Here is a 20,856-nt window from a genome sequence, read left to right on the forward strand (position 1 = left end):
TCTGGCAGGTTAATAATCTGTGATAATGAGGAGAATGGTGGGATTAGAATGTGATATAGAGAGAGTCTTACTGGTTGAGGAGGTGAGGTGGGAAGGCAACTCCCAAGGGTGATAATCTAGTAGCATCCTTAGGGTGAAAGAAACAACCTTATTTAACGTGTCCAAACCAAAACAGCACCAAAAGACTAAAATTCTGACAACAGACAGTAATACATAGGTATATATATATTTTTTCATTTTTAATTATAAAGCCTTAGTTTTCCATACAAAGGCTTAAATTTTTAGTCACCTAATTGAAAATCCACATAGACCTGACAATATAAGTAGATAACGTGAAGATCTCTAAAAGTAAAGGTGCACTACAGATGAAAACATCCATCCCTCATTTGTTAACATCATAAAGTTTACTGACTACTCCTTAAGGGTGAAAAATAGAATTAGACATAGCAAGCTAAGTATTATCAGGAATTTTCTTAGAATGGATGCTGAACTCCTATTGCTTTAAAAATTGAGATGCTGCACAAACCTATCTTGTAAGAATTTATATCATCCAGAGTGATTATTCTTACAATCAAAAATGTTTTAAAATACCATCTTGTTATCAGAAAATTTAAGGTAGCTTGTTTCTGACAATCACTTTTCTCTTCAACCTGTAACAATATATTGGAATCAGATGCTAATAAGTATTTCCTGTCTCCAATTATTGCCAAAGCACCATTCAGCAGGTGGAAACCGATATGGAACTCTGATGAAATTACAACAGCTTCTTGTACACTGGAGAAACTTTGCTCTCAAGTTATTTAAGAGAAGACAACAAATGAAAATTAAGTATTTAGATAGACATATAGATAGATAAACAGTTAAATAGGTAATTTTTTTGCACTGCTGACAAGTATTCAAGACTCTGGAGTCAGTGTTGGGGTAGTGGAGAAGACCTCAGTGCATTTACCATATTATTGAACAAGCGTGCCAAATCTTTTTAAAGCCATTGAAAATGGCTGATATTGGTTCATGAAAACTATGATTAACAGATAGAGCATCAAAGTTTAGCCATTGTCTCTACTCTTCAAGGCACAAAGACAAGTTCCAAACTCTTCAAGAGACAGAAAATCAAGAAATCAAGGAATACAGCCACATACCAAAGAACAAATGAGAGATCCTTTGGAGTGGCCACAGTCATTAACAAGGAGCTCTCCACACTGTGGGTTGGGGATAGGAAGGTCTCCTGGCCTGAATACCTTGGCCCATGTTCCAGTTCCTTCCTACCCTGGGCATGAAGAAGGTCCAGAATATTTCCGTAAAGGTCTACAATGATGCAGATATTCTGTCATGTTGATGGCAAAAGGGCAAGAAGGAAAAATCAGTAGCCCTTGACAAGAGTCGGCAGAGTAGTAACATCCTTCATGAATACACACCCTATTCCTTCACCAGCAATGGTGTAAGATCATTAAGGAGAAGAGAACTCACCCTCTTCCCTTCTCATCCTGCCTGCTTCCTTAGCCTTTCCCAAAGAGGCACAGATTAAATACCTTCTGTATAACTTATTCCCTGCCATGAAACATCATCACAATGGAAAGAATCCAATTAATCTTTTCTCTTTTTCTGCTTTAAATATTCATTTTGTGTTTACAGATAGTCCATTACATTCTTTTGGTAGGAAAAGATATTGCACTTCTAAAAATGCACAGAGTAAATTAAGTCAAAGCTAACATATGTAGGTAGATTTCTCACTAGAACATGTACTTTCTGAAGGCCGCCTTCAGCATTTGCAGAAAAGCCTCCATGACTTCGTCTCTGTTTCAACAAACTGGTGCCACAACTGCTGCAATATTTTAAAGTGCAGAGGAAGACATCAGCGGTCGCCAGCCGGCTCACGATTTCATCGTGCAGATAGGCACGACAATGACCAGGATGACAGTGCACGCAGCGGCTGCGATCAGAGCAGCGATCTTGCAAACCTTGGCTCGTCTGAATTCAGCTTCTTTACGTTTTAGTAATGAATCGTAGCCTGGAGTATAAATATCTTCCATCCAATATTCTAAGTTGTTTGGGTTTAAAGATTCTTGTGTCTAAAAGTGAAGAGAAGATGTTAGAAATATGGTGAATACTTGTGACCAAGTAAAAGACATTCTGACAATTGTCACTCCTGAAGCACTCCTGAAGTGAGAGTTGTCTGCCCCGGGAGTTAAGAGATGACTGTGCTGTCCAGCCCTGTCGTACCAGCCCCATGCCATACGTCACAGACTGCACTGGCCCTCCCTTACTACAAAGGCTGTGTTGGTTTTGATGCAAGAGAACCCAAAGCAAGCAAAATGGAGCTGGGACAAAGAAGACTCTAAACTTCAAGGGCACACAACAAGAACAGTCTGGTACTACTGCAAGGGAAATGAGGAAAGTCACCAAAAATTATTCTCTACCAATAGTCTCTAAGAACAGACCTGCTGGAAGCAAGGGCATCCCAGCACTCCAAGTCAGTTCTCTTTTCTCAGAAAAAGCATCCACTGAAAAATCAAAGACACCTCCAAGGTTAGCAGTTCAAACAAAATGTAAAATATTCCAACTTCAAACATTTGTCTGAGCAGCTCAAAATCAAGCCTGTCCCCACCCTGGGCCTGCGTGGTGATGACCCTGGGCTTGGTGCAGTGTCCCCAAAGACAGACTCTCCACTGACATTTGTTTCCTGGTCTCCCCGAGATTCATGAACTCTTTGCAGGAGAAATACATTATTTAACCTGTACTGCCCATGAATCCCATTCTACATTGATGGTTATAATCTATTTACCTGAAGAAAGGCCATATTCTCATTTTATGGCAAGCAATTAATAACGTGTCACATAAAAGCAACAACACATTGCAATTACAAGTGAGGCCACCTAAATCTTTAAACACAAACAAAATGTCCATTTCAAAGATTTTCTTCCATTGTTTGATGAAGATTTTCTTCAATTGTTTAATGCTCATAAACAAGGACACATTAAAAAATCACACACACATACACAGACACACACAAGCATGGGCTCAAAAAAAAAAAAACAAAAACACTTTAAAACTTAAAACTAAAAAAAAAAAACTCACTTGTACCATGTTATTGGTGGAAGGGTACGTTAGAAATTCTCACCTATCCTTCTAGATCTATTCTCTGGTCTTTTCCACCTTGTTCAGAGCCCCCAGGAGAATGATCCCTACGAGCACATCACAGGGGGGTTCCCCTGCCTTCCAGCTCCCATGTGGGTTCAGCCGGTGGAGATAGGAGGAGAGAGCTTGAGGTATTTACTTCCTCCAGGCCCCTTCATGTTCCAATACCTCCCATCAGATGCTGCTTCCATAGCCTAGGTCTCAGTGGGTTTCACTAACTGCTCCCTTCATTTGGCTCATCAGATCCAAGGATGGCAGCTGGTGCCAGTCTCTGGGTGCCTCCTGGCTCTTGCGGCTCCTTCAACCCTGCTCACACCACCATAAATGGTCCCTGCCTTAACACTTGTGCATCACCCCTTCAAGTACACCAGTGCCTGCTGCCCGCCCCGGAGGGCAGGCACAGCCACCCAGGCTTCATTACTATTCTATTGCTAACAGTCTTCTAGAGCAGGACTCGGCTAACGATGGCTTGCAAGCTGAATCTGACCTGCCATCTGTCTTTGTGCAGCCCTTCTACTAAAAATAGTTGTTCATCTTTTATAAAAAAAAGTCAAAAGAAGAAGAATATTTTGCAATGTGTGAAAATTGGATGGAATATAATCTCAGTGGCCAGCAATAAAGATTTATCAGCACATAGCCATGCCATTCACACCCAAATGGGCTTCAGCCACTCTGAGCTACAGCAGCAGAGCTAAGCAGTTGTGACAGACCAGGCCCCAAGGCCTAGAGTACTTACTGTATGGCCCTTTACAGAGCAAGTTTGCTGTTCCTGTCCTACCTAGGACCTGCCATTCAACAGTGTGCAAGGAAAGAGGAGATTTAAGGACTGCTAAAATCTCCCAGTCCTCTTCCTCACTAAGGCATCACATTTAAAAAAGGTTGTTAAATTTTTCAAGCTATCTGGAAGGGTGAGAGGTCTTGGCCACCCAGAACATCTGTAACGGAAACAAGGACATTCTCAATGTGGGAAAAATCCTTAATGTGGGGGGTGGAGGGCTCTGTCTAATCCTTCAGCTTTTGCAAAAAACTCCTGCTCTGGCTTCCTCTGCTGGTCATCCCCCGTGTTGGAGCAGTTCTGCTCCTGCCCAGTTCTGGCTGTTAGGACATCTTCAAACCATAGCCCCTCCCCAACAAAGCTCTGTCCATTGCAAGCAGTTGGGGCCAGTCTGCTCTCCTTGGAGTGAAAGGTCCTCACCAATGTAATGGACACTTCAGAAGGAAGAGATGGACCTAAGCTGGGGATACTTTGCTGGAAGACTAGTCTGCAGGGGCAGGTAATACGCCCCAGAGTGTTCTTTGCCTGGCGCCTTACAGACAGGCTCAGGACAGTATGGTTGAAATGACCTCCTCTTCTTTCCAACCTTCCCATAGTTGGCTCAGAGAGTAAACATGTATAAACGACACATCAGATCCTGTGCCTTGTTCCCTCTGGCTCAGATAGAAGGAAATTGTCTTTCTTTCATAGCTATATAAACTTTATTATGGGCTGAGATTCAGCCAATGAAATAAACTATTTTTAATTAGTTTTTTTGATAACTGCAGGCTTTAATGGCGCCAAATAGCAGGGAGGTAATACTGAGGTTTCAAGGGACACAGGCACGTGTACCAGTTATTAATTAGGCTGCCAAACACTGCAAATAACAGCTGGGCCTGTATCTTTGTCTGTGCCCTCAAGTGGGCACCACTGATGCTGAGTTTACATCCAGGCAGCAAGGGACCCCAAGAAGATTGCCTAGTCATTGAAGGTGCCCTAGGTGGTACCTGAGTCTCTGCTAAGAGAGGAAAGCAAATAGGGCCCCGCCTTTCCAACCCACCAAAACCTCTCTGAACTTGCTCTGCTTACTGCAGATGCCCTCAGAGGGCCACCAAACTCTCCATTTCCTTGTGTTTTATGCAACTGGACACATTTCCCTTTGCATTGTTAAATAATGTCACCTAAAATTCTGTAACACAAAAATCTACTTCTATTTTACTTTTTATAATTTCATCTTTATGATTATAAACATTGGCACATTAAAATCACACGTAATCTATAGGAACTAAATCTCCCAGCTCCCTTCCCCCAACTTTAAAAAGACATTTCTTAATCTATGATTCATTCAATTAATCTGACTGTTACAAGGTCATTCCATGATATTGGTGAAATATTGATTATTCACTGGAATAATTCACAGGAGTCATTCACACCTCTGGGTGCTTTTCAACCTGCTGGTTGCTCCTGTATTCCAATACCCCCAGATCAATGTGTCACACTCATGGCAAAACTGCACAGGGACCCTCCTGGGGAAGAATCAAATCCTTGTCTGGCCTGCTGGCCTGCAGGAGGTGTCAGAAGAGGGAGCAGCCTGAAAGGACCAGGGACGTGCTGCACGCATGGGGACACAACATGCATGAGGTAAGGGGTGGGAGGACTCAGGCTGTCCCTGCCGTACCCACAAACACCCTGCCCCTTCCCATAATTGCTGTCATTTAGGACTTAGGATAAACAAATGTCACTAAAATAATTTTTTTGTGTGTGACATAGAGCCCCACTAAACTGTTAGGAAAGGAGAAATGAAATGGTGTAGCGGTGATAGTGAGAGACACGTGGAACTTACTTTCAATGGTCCAGTGGGAATTTAGATTTGTCTCAGGTGGGAGACAAGCCACTGCCCTTCCTGCCTTGATCTCATTTGTAAACTGAAGATGGTCATAGCAACCCTGCCTTGCAGGTACTATTCATGGCCCCAAGAGGCTGCTGTGACCAGCACCATTCACAGCTGACCAACTTCAGCGTCATTTACTAGCTTGAAAGTGCCTTCCTCTGCAATGCCCGCTTAATGCCAGGGACGTTGGTTACATGATTTTCCACTCCCACAATGACTGCGTAAACGTGACATCATGCCCAAATGGAGGAGGGATTGAGCCCAAAACAGGCAGGCTGAACACTCCAGGTCTCACAGCAGAGGAGCCCTGGATAGGAACACAGTGTTGTGAGAACCCAAAGCTTTTTCTCTCCACAACACTGCACCTCCCACAGCCCCTTGTTTTACAGAAAGGCCATTTCAGGGGAACCGTGGCATCTGACCCCACAAGTGCACGGTCATTCTGGGTGCACCAGCAGTGTTACGTCCTGGCTGCCCACAAAGCTAAGCCCACAGGTGGGGACAGGATACTTCCTTTGCTCCTACAGTGATGTGGAGACACAGATTTACTTGGGAAGGACAGGACCAGGCGGAGCTGCCCACCAAAATAAAACTGTGGCCAAAACCCAGCCCTGCCTGAGGGTGAACAGAAACCGTGCCCTCCAGCCACAACTGCAAGCCCAGAGCTTCCGGCGCTGGCTCTTACCTGGGGCTGCTCCGTATGCAAACATAATCCATAGCTTGGCTCCCATATATATGCTTATCCCACGTGCTACATATGGAAGGAGAAATCAGCTTGTATTTCATTAAGCAGTTTGGCTCAGGTCTTGTGAGCAAATAATAAGATCTACACTTGGTACGGAGTCTTAAATGCATTGTTAGCAAATCAGATGACCAACACACAAACAAGTAAGTAAAGAAATAAATAAAGCATTCCCACTGCTAAATGTCTATAAATAGGCAAAACAACAATCCCCTTGTTAAAAATCTCTTCTGCTCTCTGATTTATTAAAGTTCAGAACTTCACGGGGGGACCCAGGGAGTTGAAGGACAAGGAGGGGGCTGGTTTCAGCCACCGGTGCTCCATTCCTGCATTTTTCAGGGCACGGCTGGGCTCCCCCCACCCCAGGGACAACGAGAGGCTCACCTGCAGGTCCAGGGCTGTCAGCTTGCCCTTGTCGCCCGCATTCCGTGCATACTCCTCCATGGTCCAAGAAGGCTGGCCCCGCTTCACCTCTGCCAGCTCAGTTAGCCGCATATCCGTGTACAGGGGGTTGCTCTTCATGTGTGCCTTGAGGGAGGCAGGGTAGGGGTGAGGGCTGAACACCTGCTCCACCAGGAAGCCTTCTTTGGGCTGCTTGGGCAGTCGGTGCTGTGGGGGGATGTCGTACTGCCTGTCTGCCTGCAGAAGGGCACAAAGAAGTCTGGGCAAGTGGCACAGATGCCATTGGATTTCATAGTGCAATTGGGCAGCCAGTAGCCTCTTACCACTATAGATATCCAAGTAGCAAAAGGCAGTTATTTACAAACAGAGTATGAACGTACACCCACATTGTACCCGTATCAGGGGAAATTCTCTAGGAAAAGTTTATGATCATAACAGTGCTCAGGTCAGCTGACATTTCTATCCCAGAAAGAGGTGATTTAATCTAATCCTTGTACCATCACTACCATTATGTGGGTAGGTAAACGGAGCCCAGAAAGACTCAGTAAATTGCCCCAGAGCATGCAGCTGGTAAGGGTTGGGTCTGGGACTTAAACCCTATCATCTGGCTTCAGAGAGTCTCTGCTTACTAGTGGTAGTAATGCCTGTTGAAAGCTAACTTTGCGTGTGTCCCAGGGGGGCCCAGGTCCCTTAAGCCTCTGGAAGAACAGCAAGCCATTTTAAACTCACACTGAGTTCACTTTGTGTGCTTGATGTAGGATATGTTTATTTCTAAATATTATCCTACAATGCCCCCTCTTTCCTTTACTATTTTATATCTGGTACAGATGAATAAAAGATATGGTCCATCCCTCCAGGAGCTTGCTGAAACTCTAACACTACACTGCTTCTTTAGAAAGAAGAAACAAGGATGCAGATTTTGGCAGCCTCTGGGGCTTTTCTCAGGGAGTAGGTGGGTCCCTTTCAAAGACATCTGCACGGCCTTCAAGACCAGGGAGCCATGTGGGCAGCAGTGTAGGATATAAATGACTACAGTGTAGGGTATAAGTGATTACATGTGAGAACCACCACTACCCTCAGTCCCTGAGGTGTGCCCAGGGAACTCTGTTCTCAGTAAATCTGCTATAACTGGGGTCTTTTGAGACTTTCTAACTTCAGGCTCTCAGATCTCCACACTGATGGCATTTCCTCCTTGACTGGGTCAATATCCATCTATCTGAACTCTTATGGAGGACTATGTCGAGACCCACAGGCCAGCAGTCGTCACACTGAACTACAGATGCCCATGTGCCCATCTGGCTCCTGCGCTAAGCTGAGTTCCTTGAAGGCAGGGGTTGCTTTGTGTGCCTTTCAATGCTCTGCTCCCGCAAAGTAGTTCTGCCAAGTAGAAAACACTCCACTAATACTCTTCACAGAGATAAAAACCAATGATATGAAGCCATACATATGACATAGAGAGAAAAAGAAGCTATCTATATGAGTAACATAAAGAGAAAAAGGAGAATGTGAATCAAGGTATATGCATCTAAGGAAGTGGATGACCGTAGGTGGCATGAGATGAAAGCTGATGCATGAGAACTCAATGTGCACACATGGCATGTGTGTGTCAGTGCGAGTATCGTACACGTGCCTGGAGAATGGACACACGTGCCTGCCTATCAGCAAGCCCCTCCCACTGGTCTAACATTTAGCTATTCCAAGCCGTCAGGACTGCTGATACTGACACAGAGAACGCAGGATTAACTCTGCCAAACCCACACAAGAAAATGAGATTCCTTCTTATTTTCTAATGTGTCAAAGCTAAGTATTCTAAGAGGCTTCACTGCTTTTATTTACTGTGCTCATCACCACTGCCCAGCACTCACACAACTACTGCACGTAGGGCCTGCACCAGATGGGGGCAGGGGAGGTGGCAATAATAACTGTGCTGGCAGCCACTGCAGGCATAGTTACAATTATCCAAGGGCTGCTCAGCGCTAACTGTGCATTATCTCATCTCACCTTCTCATTAACATTCTGTGGTTGTAACTATTATTATCCCCACTATGGATATGGGAACCCAGGTCAAGGAGGTTAAAAGATTGACCCACTGTGGCACAACTAGTAAGTGGTAAAGCCACAATTTGAATCTGTTCTCACCCGAGGGGTGGAAAGTTAATGGCTCCCCACACCTGTTCCAACACTGAAGAGTCTGTGTTCTAACTGGCAGACAATGTATATACATAAGATATATACATATATATTTTTGTTGTTGTTGTTGTTGCAGTTGGCCGGGATTGGATTTGAACTCACCACCTTTGGTATATGGGGCCAGCACCCCATTTTAATCAAAGTTTGTGTCCACTTCATTTAAAAAAAAAAAAAAAAGAGGACTAATAATGATCAGAGACCAGCAATAATCCCCAGGAAAGCTCCAAAGACTTATGAATTCAGAGTAGGTGGACCAAACAAGTTTGGTGGAAGAATCATGTGAAGGACGGTTTGACAGTGGAATAGGGTCTGGCCATAATAGGGTCTGCTCAATTACTATAGCCATCTTGAGAAAAAATGAGGTAGAGCAGAACCCAGTCAGGGTGTATAGCACCTTCCATATGGACAGAGGTATGTGGAGGTAAATCCACAGGGCTTTGAGGGCCTGGCAAAGAAGGTTAGAACTTTCAGTTGTGGCAAAGAACTAAGGAAAAGCCACAATAGGAGGTACTGCCAACCCACCGACAGCGGAGTTTAGGCAAGTGAATGCAGCCATGATCCATGGGAGGAGATAAGAGGTGAGGGTGTGCCCAAGCATCCCAGGGAGAATGTGCCAAGAGCCTAGACATGGGGGGAGGGGGTGTATAAATGGAAAGGATGTAGAGGTACAAGAAATATTGCAAAAGATAAATCCATAGGGTCTAGTGGCTAAACTGGACATGAGTGAGACGAAGAGGGAAGTCAAGATCAGTGGGGCCTCTTCAGTTTGGGAAATTGCTAGAATGTCAGCCCCTCTGCCCAAGAATATAAATAGTGAGAAGGAAAACAGCCTTTGAAGGAACAGAAAAATCTGGTTTGGGATCCAGAGACTAGGACATGTAGGAAAGACAATTTGGGAGGAACTGGCCTTCAGCAGCTGGAGCTGTTCTAAACCAAAGTTCAAAAGGTGAGCCTGGTCTAGTCACCACCACAGGAATCCTCAGCCCAGAGGTGCTAAGAGCCACATACCAGCAGGGAGAAATGGGGTCACAGGAGGGGACAAAGTAAAAGGTCTTATCACAAGTATAAGCAACTTTTTCCTAGCCATTTCAAGTGTACTTAAATGGTTTTGTGAAGCTTTGACACTTTATAGACTGTAGGCATTGTTGTCTGTATAACCTGACATTCCACAGAAGCACCCCTGCTCTGAGTCCTCTGAATGATTACTGAGGCCCAGGGCTTCAGAGACCTGGCCAGACCCTGGCAGCTAAGAGCCATGGTCAGGGTCTGGATCTGAGCATTTTGTCAGAGCAGTGGCACATGTCAGGCCGGTTCCTCTCCAACACCACATTGTAAGTGGCTACAGAAGGACTCAGTGGTGGCAAGCACAGACACCAGAGGTTTCTTTGGGATGGGGGGAAGAATGGGTGTATTTCTTTTCCCTCCCATGTTAGACCTTAAAACCTTTCTTAGAACCCAGTTTTCCAAGCCTTTCTGTCCCAGCACCATTTGAGGAACTCAGCCTCCTTCTCTGGCTTTGGTGTCTCTGCAGCTTACACATTTTTATTTTCTCCCTGTGGCAACCCAGACCTTAGAGACCTCAGAGGGCTCTGCGGTCTGTCCAGTCTTTCCAGACCTTTAGAAACAGGAAACGGAATGGAGACAAGCAACAACCTGAAATTGCATCACCTTGGCCAGAAAGTGTTCACCATAACCCATTTAGAATGAGCAGGAGCAGCCACAGGTCCCCATGAAATAAACCATCCTTACTACAAGGGACAAGGAAAAGAATGAATCTGAGTGTAAGTGTGTGCACTGATTCTAGAACTGAAAACGTGAAGCCTACTATAAACATGCAAAAGCACTTGAGCATGCAATACACAAGTGTGAAAGGGGAAAAAAACCCAAACAAAAGGAAGGTACCATAGCAAGAGTTGCTGTCTTTGTTAGGAGAACTATGAATAACTTCCTTATTTATCTTCTTTTCTTACTAACTGATTTATCTTATCATGAAAAAAACTCATCCTTTAAAAAAAAGAATACCATGCATCCGATGAAGTCCATGAAAGGGACACACAGACAGTACCCTTTTGAGTCATTTCTCTTGTTTACCTGGCCTGTGCCCTGCTATTTCAGAGAGGATAGGAGGATATCCTTGGTGCTGCTCGCCTGCTCTGACAAGCGCCCCCTTCTATGAAAACCTGACCTCTAAGCCTCTGTGCAGCACAAGCCAACATCCTTTCCACTGCAGGCGACCCAGCAGCAAGTGCTGCTCCTGGCTGGACGACAACGTGGTGGAACAGACTACCTGCCTGCATCCTTCTCTCTAGTCCAAAGTGAAAAGCCTGCCAAATCTCTAAGGATAGCTAGCACACGCACAGAGGCCGGGCTTCTTTCTTGTTCATGCAAGGTTCAAGGCTTTGAAATACACCAGAGCTAGGAGGAAGCCGGATCCCAATTACGTGAACTTAGAAGGAAATTACCTCTTTAGACTTTCGATGCCAGTCCTTATTATCTCCTGGGCCAGCGTCTTTTATCTCCTCCTCGCTGAGGCTCCCGCGGTTGGTGTAGGTGATGGTACGCCAGTCCCGGGGCGAGTTGGAGATGCTGGCGATTTTGGACTCGGTGGCGCTGTTCTCCTCTGTCAGGGACCTGGAGGACGGCCTGGTGAAGAGGCTTTTTTTTAAGGCCTGCACACGCAGGCTCTCGCTGTTGCTCCCGCTGGCGTCGGAGCAGCACCAGTCGGCGCTGCTCTCCAGCTTGGGGCCGTGGGAGCCGCTGTGCGCGCGGAACAGCCGCGGAGAGGCGCTGTCCTCAGACGGAGCCTCGCTGGTCAGGGAGTTCAGATCCATCTGCCCGCTCACCTTCTCCGGCTGCTGCATTTTCTGGTCCAGCTTATTCAGTTTGCCCAAGACCTGAGAGATTTCCTCGCGGACACCTGACAGCGACTCGAGCTTGCGCTCGATTTCCCCGATCCTGAGCACCAGCTCGCACACACTGCTCTTCAGCTCTCCTTCCGAGTGGTGGCTGTTTTCAGGCCGGGTGCCCTTCTCTCCCTTGCTGTTGGGGACCCCGTTGGCAACTTTGGTTAAGTTGTGCTCAGGGGAACTGTCACAGTCCGACCTGTGAAGCTGAGACAGGGACCCCGTGCTGTTGTAGCAGGACGATTGTATCACGCCCGTGGAGCCACTGATGCTCATGTCGTCAAGAAAGCGGAAGATGTCGCTGATGTCATCGCTGACGACCTCCGAATCGTCGTCCGAGTGCTTCATGGTGTGTCTGTCGCTGTACTTGGCCTGTCCAGACGCACACAGGTCTTTGCACTTTTGGGGCTCCAGTATGTACTGCTCCGTCTGGGTGCCCACGCTGCTGGTGTCCGAGCTGAGCTGCCCGCTGGTGCAGCTGATACTCTTGTCCTTGAACTTTTTCAGGGGTTCGTGCTTCTCCAGGTCGACCGGAGAGGGCATCTCTTTAGCTTTGGGCCCGTTTGGTTTCATAGCGTAGCCAACAGGCAGAATCGGCTGTTGATCCTTTGGCGAGAGGTAAGCTGGCCGCCTGGCTGGGGCTGGGAAATTGGGGGTCTGGCTGCTGGGATTTGGATAGTGTAGCTTCTCCTCGGAGGGATTTCTGCTGAAAAAGGACCGTTCAAAGTCAGGGACTTCCTCCGTGTTTAGGCTCCAGCTTTTGGCTGGCCACGGGGTCTGCTTGCTGGGCCTCCCGGGACAGCGCCGGGCTTCCTGGGTTCCCATTACCGGGGTGGGTCCAAAATATGTGGAGGCTTGAAGGTCGTCTAAGCTTTCGTGCTTTGCTCGCCTTTTGTCAGGAACAGGGGAATACACTGGGTTCAGGTACTGGCTGTTGTAGGGCATTTCGAAGCTGTGGTTAAAGAAGGGGGGCTTGTGGATGTCCTTTCGACTCTGGGGGTCCCTATGATCACCTTCTGCTTTGCTGGTTGGGCCAACCATACTGGGGGACACTGCCATCAGATTGTGAAAGTCCTCCTTGAAGATGTTCCTTTTCTGCACACAGGACTGGACCACAAACGGTTCCTCGTTGGAAATGAAGGTCTCCTTGATGCCCTGGTTGAGGGTCAGGGAGTCCTGGTCTGAGATGGGCTCGTTCTCCATGTTCATGGGGAAGTAGGTCCTCTGCATCTCACAGGGCTGAGGGCTGGCAACAGAGTAAGGGACCAGGGCCTGCAGCCTGTCCAGGGAAGCTGCGCGGTTTTTCACCTCTTTGCTGACACCCAGCAGGAAGCTGGGCTCCGAGGCGGGGACAAACTGCGGGCAGTCCTTGCAGTCCATCTTCCGGCACTTGGACGACTGCCTGGTGGGGTAGCCCCGGCTGAAAGGCCTGTCGCTCAGCTCGCAGTTGAGAGGCTCGCACTCTGCGGCGCTGCAGGTCTCCACATCCGCCCTGCACGACTCGAAGGACGCCTGCTTCCTGCGGGCCTTCTGACGGCTGGTGGGCAGCTTCTCCTTGGCGGCTCCCCCACTCATTTGGATCAGGTTGAATATCGTGACAATGTCTGCTGCCACCATGATTTTCTTTGATTGCTGATTATTCACGGTGCATTTCATCTTGTCTTTGAATAACGTGGCTGGAAAATTGGGGTCTAGACAAGCTGTGTAGAAGAGCATGCTTCTCAGCTTGGCCAGCTGCGACAGGTCGAAGCGGGCGCACAGTGATTTGCACAGGTCCTGATAAGAAACGGTGTTTTGCTTGCTTTCCAGTTCCTCCAAAATCTTCACCAAGAAGAGGGAAGTCTCCTGATTGGTCTCCATGACTTAACAATTTCACCAGCTTGCTGGCTACACTGAAACTTCCGTCAGTTCTACAGTGACAATATTGAAAAAGAGAGGGGGTGGGAAAAGAGAATTATGAACATCCGGTGGAGTTTTAAGTCAAACCTGTTATAAATCACAGAGAGAAATACAAGGGAGAGCTTTATGTTTAGAAAAGGATTAAGGGCATTAAAAATAGTCATAATTAGTGATTCTCTTCCTAGGAATGTCTACCTTAAAGAAATGAGGTGGAGGGAGGGTGATTGGTGGGATTATACCTGTGATGCATCTTACAAGGGTTCATGTGAAACTTAGTAAATGTAGAATGTAAATGTCTTAACACAATAACTAAGAAAATGCCAGGAAGGATATATTAACCAGTGTGATGAAAATGTGTCAAACGGTCTATAAAACCAGTGTATGATGCCCCATGATCGCATTAATGTACACAGCTATGATTTAATAAAAAAAAGAAAAAAAGAAATGATGAATGACAATGATTATATATAAAGATGTTCACTATGATGGCATTTATAATAGTGAAAAATAAAATACCTTAGGTATCCAAATAATAAGAGAATACAAAAATAAAACATGATATATAATGATTTTTACAAATGTTAAAGTTACATCAATGTAAATCCTTACAGTGGAATCCTTACAACTCATGTGTAAAAAAGGACGAACTCCCCCATGCAAGGACATGAATGAGGCTCAATGGACTGCACATGAGGGGAAGAAGGCAGAATTACACTATACTTTACCATTTTAATGACACTCTGGAAGCTACAACAGTGATTGCCAGGAGCTGGATATGAGGGGAGGGCTTGACATCAAAGGAACACAGAGATTTTCTGAAATGATGGGACTATTCTACATCTTGGTTGTGGTGGTTGTTAAATGACTGTAGGCATCTGTCAAAACTCATAGAACTATACAATAAAAAGTGTGAGTTGTACTATATGTAAATAATACATTATCGCTTACTGGACGAAGCTTTTTATAACAAAAAAAGATATAATATTGAGTGAGAAAATATGAAAATAAATTTGTGCAAGATCATAATGATCTAAAATTTAAATTCTTATGAACTAAACTGAAAGAAAATAATGTACACTAAAACTTCAATAGTGGTTAAGTTTGTATTGTAAATATGGAGTTCTTCTGAATTGGTAGTCTCTTTCTCCCAATATTTCATTATGCAGATTTTCTAATATACAGCGAAGTTAAAAGAGTTTTATAGTGAAAGCTCATATACCCACCATCTGGATTCTACCATTAACAATTTACTTTATTTGCTTTATCACTCTGTCCATATATTCATCATCTGATAAATAGCTGAGTTTTTTGATACACATCAGAGTAAATTGCAGACATCTGTACATTTATCCCTAAATACTTCTTCATTCTTATCATTAACCCAAGTTCAATAATTGTTTACAGATTTTCTCTTAATGTAAAATTTACATACAATTAAATGCAAAAATCTTCAGTGTGCATTGGCTGAAGTTTTGACAAATAGGTATGCCTCTGTAGTAACCAAAATGCACATAAAAATATAGAATAGTCCTATTGGTCCCCCAAGCCCTTTCCTGTTCAGCCACTGTTCTTTTGTTGTTGTTCTTATAGGTTATTTTTCTTTTCTCTTTACCATTTGCCACCTTTTCTATAATTTCCAAAATGGGCACATGTAATTTTATAATCACCCAACAATAATAATCCTTACTTTGAAATGGAAAAAAAAAAAGCTACATTCACTGATCTGAGGTGGGAAAATTAGAAACAACAAACCAACATTTAACAAAATTTCATAAGAGAAGGTAAAACCCCTCACTGACAGACATGGACACAGGTTCTGAGATTTACAAGAACACATCAAATTATACAATGTGTTTGCTTCTCACATGCTGCTTAGGAAAGGTATTTTGATAATTGACTTATTAATTTTAAGGTTAACTTAGTCCACACAGGTCCTGCCCATCTTCTAGCAGAACAGTGTATTATCTATGAATTAAGTTTTAGCAGCTTTAGGTAATACACTCTGTGTCCAGCAGCTCCCAATGGGCTTCTATAAATATTATTAGCTTGGTTTCTGCCATGAATGTCTGGTTAGTATTTTCTGGTATGGAAAAGGGAAAAAAGCCTTCACAGCTTCTATTCATGCCCAGAATAAGTCACCAGGAAATCCACTTCTCATGCAGTGCTACCCACCCTGCCCCAGCCTTGGAATCCATCTGATTAAAGCATTCTGGGTCAGGATGTTCTGGCTTGCTAATGGTAGGGACAATCTGTCACGCTTGAGTTTTGAGTAAACAAATGAGCAGTGAAATCAGAGCACAGGACAAATGAATACAACTTAAAGAACAGCAACTACAACTCATGCAGACCATATTTTATAATTCTGGAGACACAAATCACTTTCATAGATATTCTTTTCTTTAATCCATCATGAGTCTCTTTCACTTTCACTATTACTGACAGCTGAGGATACGAGCTTGGAGAACCAAAGGGTCCGACAGCAGCTAGGAGCATGAGATTTAAAGCCAGTACTTCCAAGCTAACCAATGCCATGCCCCACCCCGCACCCAGGAACACCCAAGTTTTGCTTCCCTGCCAGGCTTTGTCAACTTCCTATCCTACTTTGCATAGCTAAGGTATTATTCATCCCAGATCAAAAGAGCTATTTGGAAAACCAAGGCCCACTCTCTTCTGAAGTGAATAAAGGACATACAAACAATATGGTAAAATGGAGTCATTTTTTATCAAAAACTGAAATTGAGGTGTCTGTGCTTGGGAACTGGCATGTGGATGCACATGCAGTGTAGGCGGAGAAACACTGCACACACTGCGGAGAAACTCCGCACAGATCATCTACACCACACCAATAAGAGCTAAATAGGGGATGGGGCGGAGACTGAAAACCAGGCTGCAGCATGGTAGCAGGGCAGCAGGACCCAGCCCGTAGCACGCAGGTACTGGCCACCCACCTTTCTCTCCTTAGTGCAAATAGCTCTGCAGAATGGAAAAGCACTTCCATTTTACAGGTGAGGAGACTGAGGAACTCAGAAGAGAAATAACTGCACAATGCAGAGAGGGGACTTGAGCTGCTTGGGGTCCAACATCTGGATCATGGGGACTTCCACATGGGGATTCTGACCCTGTTGAAGGGGCCCCCCGGCTCACCCCATGCAGAAGGAGGAGCGGCATTCACCACCAGTGATGGCAGCGAGTGGGCGGGGGACCCTGGGGACGATCACCTGCTGGTGCTCTAGTAGAAAGACAGGCAGGGCTCAGAGAGGGAGGCACCCACACTCTTGTCTATTCAGGAGAAGGGGCATAACACAGCTGGAGAAACAACAGAGCAAGATCCAAAGCCCGAGCTTTTTTCTAATGACAAATGAGTGAGGTTGCCCAGAATCTCTGGGGACTGAGTGACACTGCTGTGGTGCACATGTGTGCATGCACCCCTATACACATGCACAGAGGCTCATACACAGACTCTCACACATGCAGAAACATATGCAGACTCAGGCTCACATAGCCACAAACACACATAGACACACGTTCATACATGGACACACACACAAATACCCACACTTACATTCACTCGACCTATACTCGCACTCCTCGTTCACACTTCCACATGACCATGTGCACACAATTCACACACATGTGCAAGTTCCCGTACCCACATGCGCACATTCACAAACACCCCAACATGTCTACACACACACACATACTCACACTTACACATGACACAGGTAGGCATGCACTCACCCACACGCCTTCTCTCCTAAGCATTTCTTAGATCTGTTTCTAGGCTTTGAACATTCTGGATCTCTCAGCACATCTTGATGCATATTTTGAGAAAGGCTAAGCAACCAACAGATCTACCCTCCCTGCCTTTCGAGAGGCTGACCCCAAGATGCTGAACTTGCCTGCCAACAAGCCCTGCAAGCACAGCCACAAAGACGTCATGGCATCCCCGCCTGGCAGGGAGCTGTCGTGAGTAGCCTGTGAGCCCAGAGATCTGAAAATCAGGCTGGAGGGGCCCATATCCGGCCCAACTGACTGCCCAGCCCAGCCCAGGCATTCCTCCCTTACATCTCCCGTAGACCCTCTGCACAGAGGCCTGTGGCCTCTCGCTGCCCTCATCCCCTGGAATCTTTTTCACCCACAGGGCCTCATCAAACAACTCTGCTTCCCCCAGTCCAAGTGCAGAGCTATTTGCACTGAGGAGAGAAAGGTGAGCTGCCAGTGGCTGCATGCTGCAGGCTGGGTCCTGCTGCCCTGCTACCAGGCTACACGCCTGGTTTTCAGTCTTCAGGGTTTTCTTAAAGCCACCCAGAATTTCTGAATCATGGACCTTCAGAACTCAGGACCAAGAAGCCCCAGTTAGGAAGCAGAGAAGTTGGTATCATGAGAGGCAGAGAGGATGAGGGATGGAGCACTCAGACCTGGGCGTGGGATGTTGAGTAGGTTACTTACAGCCAGTCTCAATTTCCCCATCTGTAAGAATATGTGTAATTAACATATGTAATGTACTCAATAAAGAGCCTTCCATGTGATGGAAATGACAGAAGTGACTGTGGAATAGCTGTGGCGGTGGGAAGGCTAGCATTTAGTGGGTTTATGCCTCACAGTGATTCCTGGAGGTTATGAAAGAAGACTACAGGAGTATTATTTTTTACATTTATATTTATTAAGAGATGGGGGAGTCTCACTATGTTGTCCAGGCTGTACTCATACTCCTGGGCTCAAGAAATTCTCCCACTTCAGCCTCCTGGGTAGCTGGGACTACAGGCGCACACCATAACATTCTGCTACAGAAGCATTGTTGAAAAATTATTTCACTCTATACAAAGAATGAGACACACTCACCTAAAGCAGGGTTTTGGCCTCTCCACATTTACATTTTCAACTTCTTGGGCCAGGCACTGTATCTCACGCCTATAATCCAAGTACTTTTGGAGGACAAGACAAGAGGATTGCTTGAGGACAGGAGTTTAAGACCAGTCTGAGTAACATAGTGAGACCCCATCTCTAAAAAAACTAAAAAGTAATTAACTGGCACAAAAAGTAATTACAAGGCATAGTGGTGTGCACCTATAGTCCCAGCTTCTCAGGAGGCTGAGGCAGGAACATTGCTTGAGGTCACAGCAAGTTATGATGACGCCACTGAACGCTAGCCCTCTAGCCGCAGCAACAGAGCAAGACTTTGTCTTTAATAAACAAAACAAAATAAAACAAACACAACCACCACCAACAAAAAAAATCCACCTTTTTTGCAGACTTCTAAAATTTTAGTTTCTCGTTACAGAAAATTTTGTACTCAAATGACATGCTTCCAGAGACGTTTAGACCCCTGAGTTATTGTCCTGTCTGTATTCCTGAGACCCAAAGGGAAAATAACAAGTTAGTTATGGGACTCTTTATTCAACTCTTGTTTAAATGGAAAGAAATTTTATTAAATGCTTCCATGAAAAAGTTCTGAAGGCCAGAGGTTGAAATTACTTACTGGGGATAAGAGGTGCCCTGCCATCTCACACTGGTCCACTCCCTTGTCACTGTTTAGCACTCACCACATGTAGCTACCTCTTGTCTCCGTGAAGATTCTGCAGGTTGTCTGCCCTCCACAACCTTCTCCTGAACACCCAGCACATGCTTGAGACTGCGCTGAGCTGAGCAGTCAGTGTGCTTCCTCCTTCGAGCCCATGGTCTCAGAGAGGAAAACAGGCTTCAGAGTCAGGGCTGGATGGGACCAAAGTGAGCTCCCAGCCTGAGCCCTTAATTCGTGGACAAGAAAACTGGGGCCCAGAGAGTGATTTTCAAAGGCAAACGTGAAATTAGTGACAGGACTGGCCCCAACACACAGGGTTCCTGATGCCTCACTTATTTTCACAAATGTCTATGCAAAAATGCCAGTTCTGCCAAATGCCAGAGAAGCATCAACAAGGAGCTGGGAGCCCAGGTGAGGGCGAGACGAATTCCGTCCATGGGGAAAAGGTAAAGCTGGTTCCATAAAGGAGCCACCATCTGCACTGTCCTCAAGAACTAAAGAAAAGGATGTCTGAGGGATTCCAGGAAGAGGGTGGGAGGCAGGAGGTACAGGGAAGTACAGAGCCTGCATGTTTGGTAGGATGGATGGAAGGAAATGGAGCTGGATACACAGGTACGATTTAGGGAGGGCACGCTCTGGTTTCAACATGTCTCCTCAATTCAGGGGTTCTAATGTGATAGCATTAAGAGGGTGGGCCTGTAAGAGGAGGCTAGGTCCTGTTCCGTAAATGAGATTAAGGCTTTTCTCAGAGAGGCCTCATACGATATTCTGTTATCTTGTTCTTCTGTTTTTTTGCTTCATGAAGATGTAGCAACAAAGTCCTCACCAGACACCAGAAGCTGGCGTCTTGATCTGGGATAGTAGTTCTCAACCTTCCTAATGTTGTGACCCTTTAATACAGTTCCTCATGTTGTGGTGACCCCCAACCATAAAATTATTTTCGTTGCTACCTTCCTAATGCTGCAACCTTTCATTGCTAGTAGCAATGAAAATAATTTTATGGTTGGGAGTCACCACAACATGAGGAACTGTATTAAAGGGTCACGGCATTTGGAAGGTTGAGAACCACTGATCTGGGACTTCCCAGCCTCCAGAACTGTGAGGAATAAAATTCTGTTTTTTAGGGTGGCGCCTGTGGCTCAGTGAGTATGGCACGGGCCCCATATACTGAGGGTGGCAGGTTCAAACCTGGCCCCAGCCAAACTGCAACAAACAAATAGTCAGGTGTTGTGGCAGGTGTCTGTAGTCCCAGCTACTCAGGAGGCTGAGGCAAGAGAATTGCCTAGGCCCAAGAGCTGGAGGCTGCGGTGAGCTGTGATGCCAGGGCACTCTACCCAGGGTGACAAAGTGAGACTCTGTCTTAAAAAAAAAAAAAATTCTGTTCTTTATAAATTGCCTAGTCTCAGGTATTCTGCTATA

The 20,856-nt window shown here is 45.6% G+C and overlaps 1 protein-coding gene across 2 annotated transcripts in view; it reads right to left on the reverse strand.

The window, feature by feature from the left end:
• Positions 1-877: 877 nt before the first annotated feature.
• MINAR1 (membrane integral NOTCH2 associated receptor 1) overlaps positions 878-20,856 on the reverse strand; it is a 51,272-nt gene continuing 31,293 nt past the window's right edge. Inside the window, exons 1-4 of one of the 2 annotated variants that reach the window (XM_053596044.1) lie at positions 17,135-17,335; positions 11,577-13,927; positions 6,907-7,161; positions 878-2,069 (exon numbers count right to left, since the gene is read on the reverse strand). In XM_053596044.1, the coding sequence (XP_053452019.1) occupies positions 1,872-2,069; positions 6,907-7,161; positions 11,577-13,877 (2,754 nt within the window). In that variant the 5' untranslated portion in view covers positions 13,878-13,927; positions 17,135-17,335 and the 3' untranslated portion in view covers positions 878-1,871. Of the gene's footprint in view, positions 2,070-6,906; positions 7,162-11,576; positions 13,928-17,134; positions 17,336-20,856 lie in introns of those variants that run through there. The other variant, XM_053596043.1, reaches the window with a different exon arrangement.

Source organism: Nycticebus coucang, chromosome 6 (assembly GCF_027406575.1).
Source record: "Nycticebus coucang isolate mNycCou1 chromosome 6, mNycCou1.pri, whole genome shotgun sequence".
NCBI classification, from domain to species: Eukaryota; Metazoa; Chordata; class Mammalia; order Primates; family Lorisidae; genus Nycticebus; species Nycticebus coucang.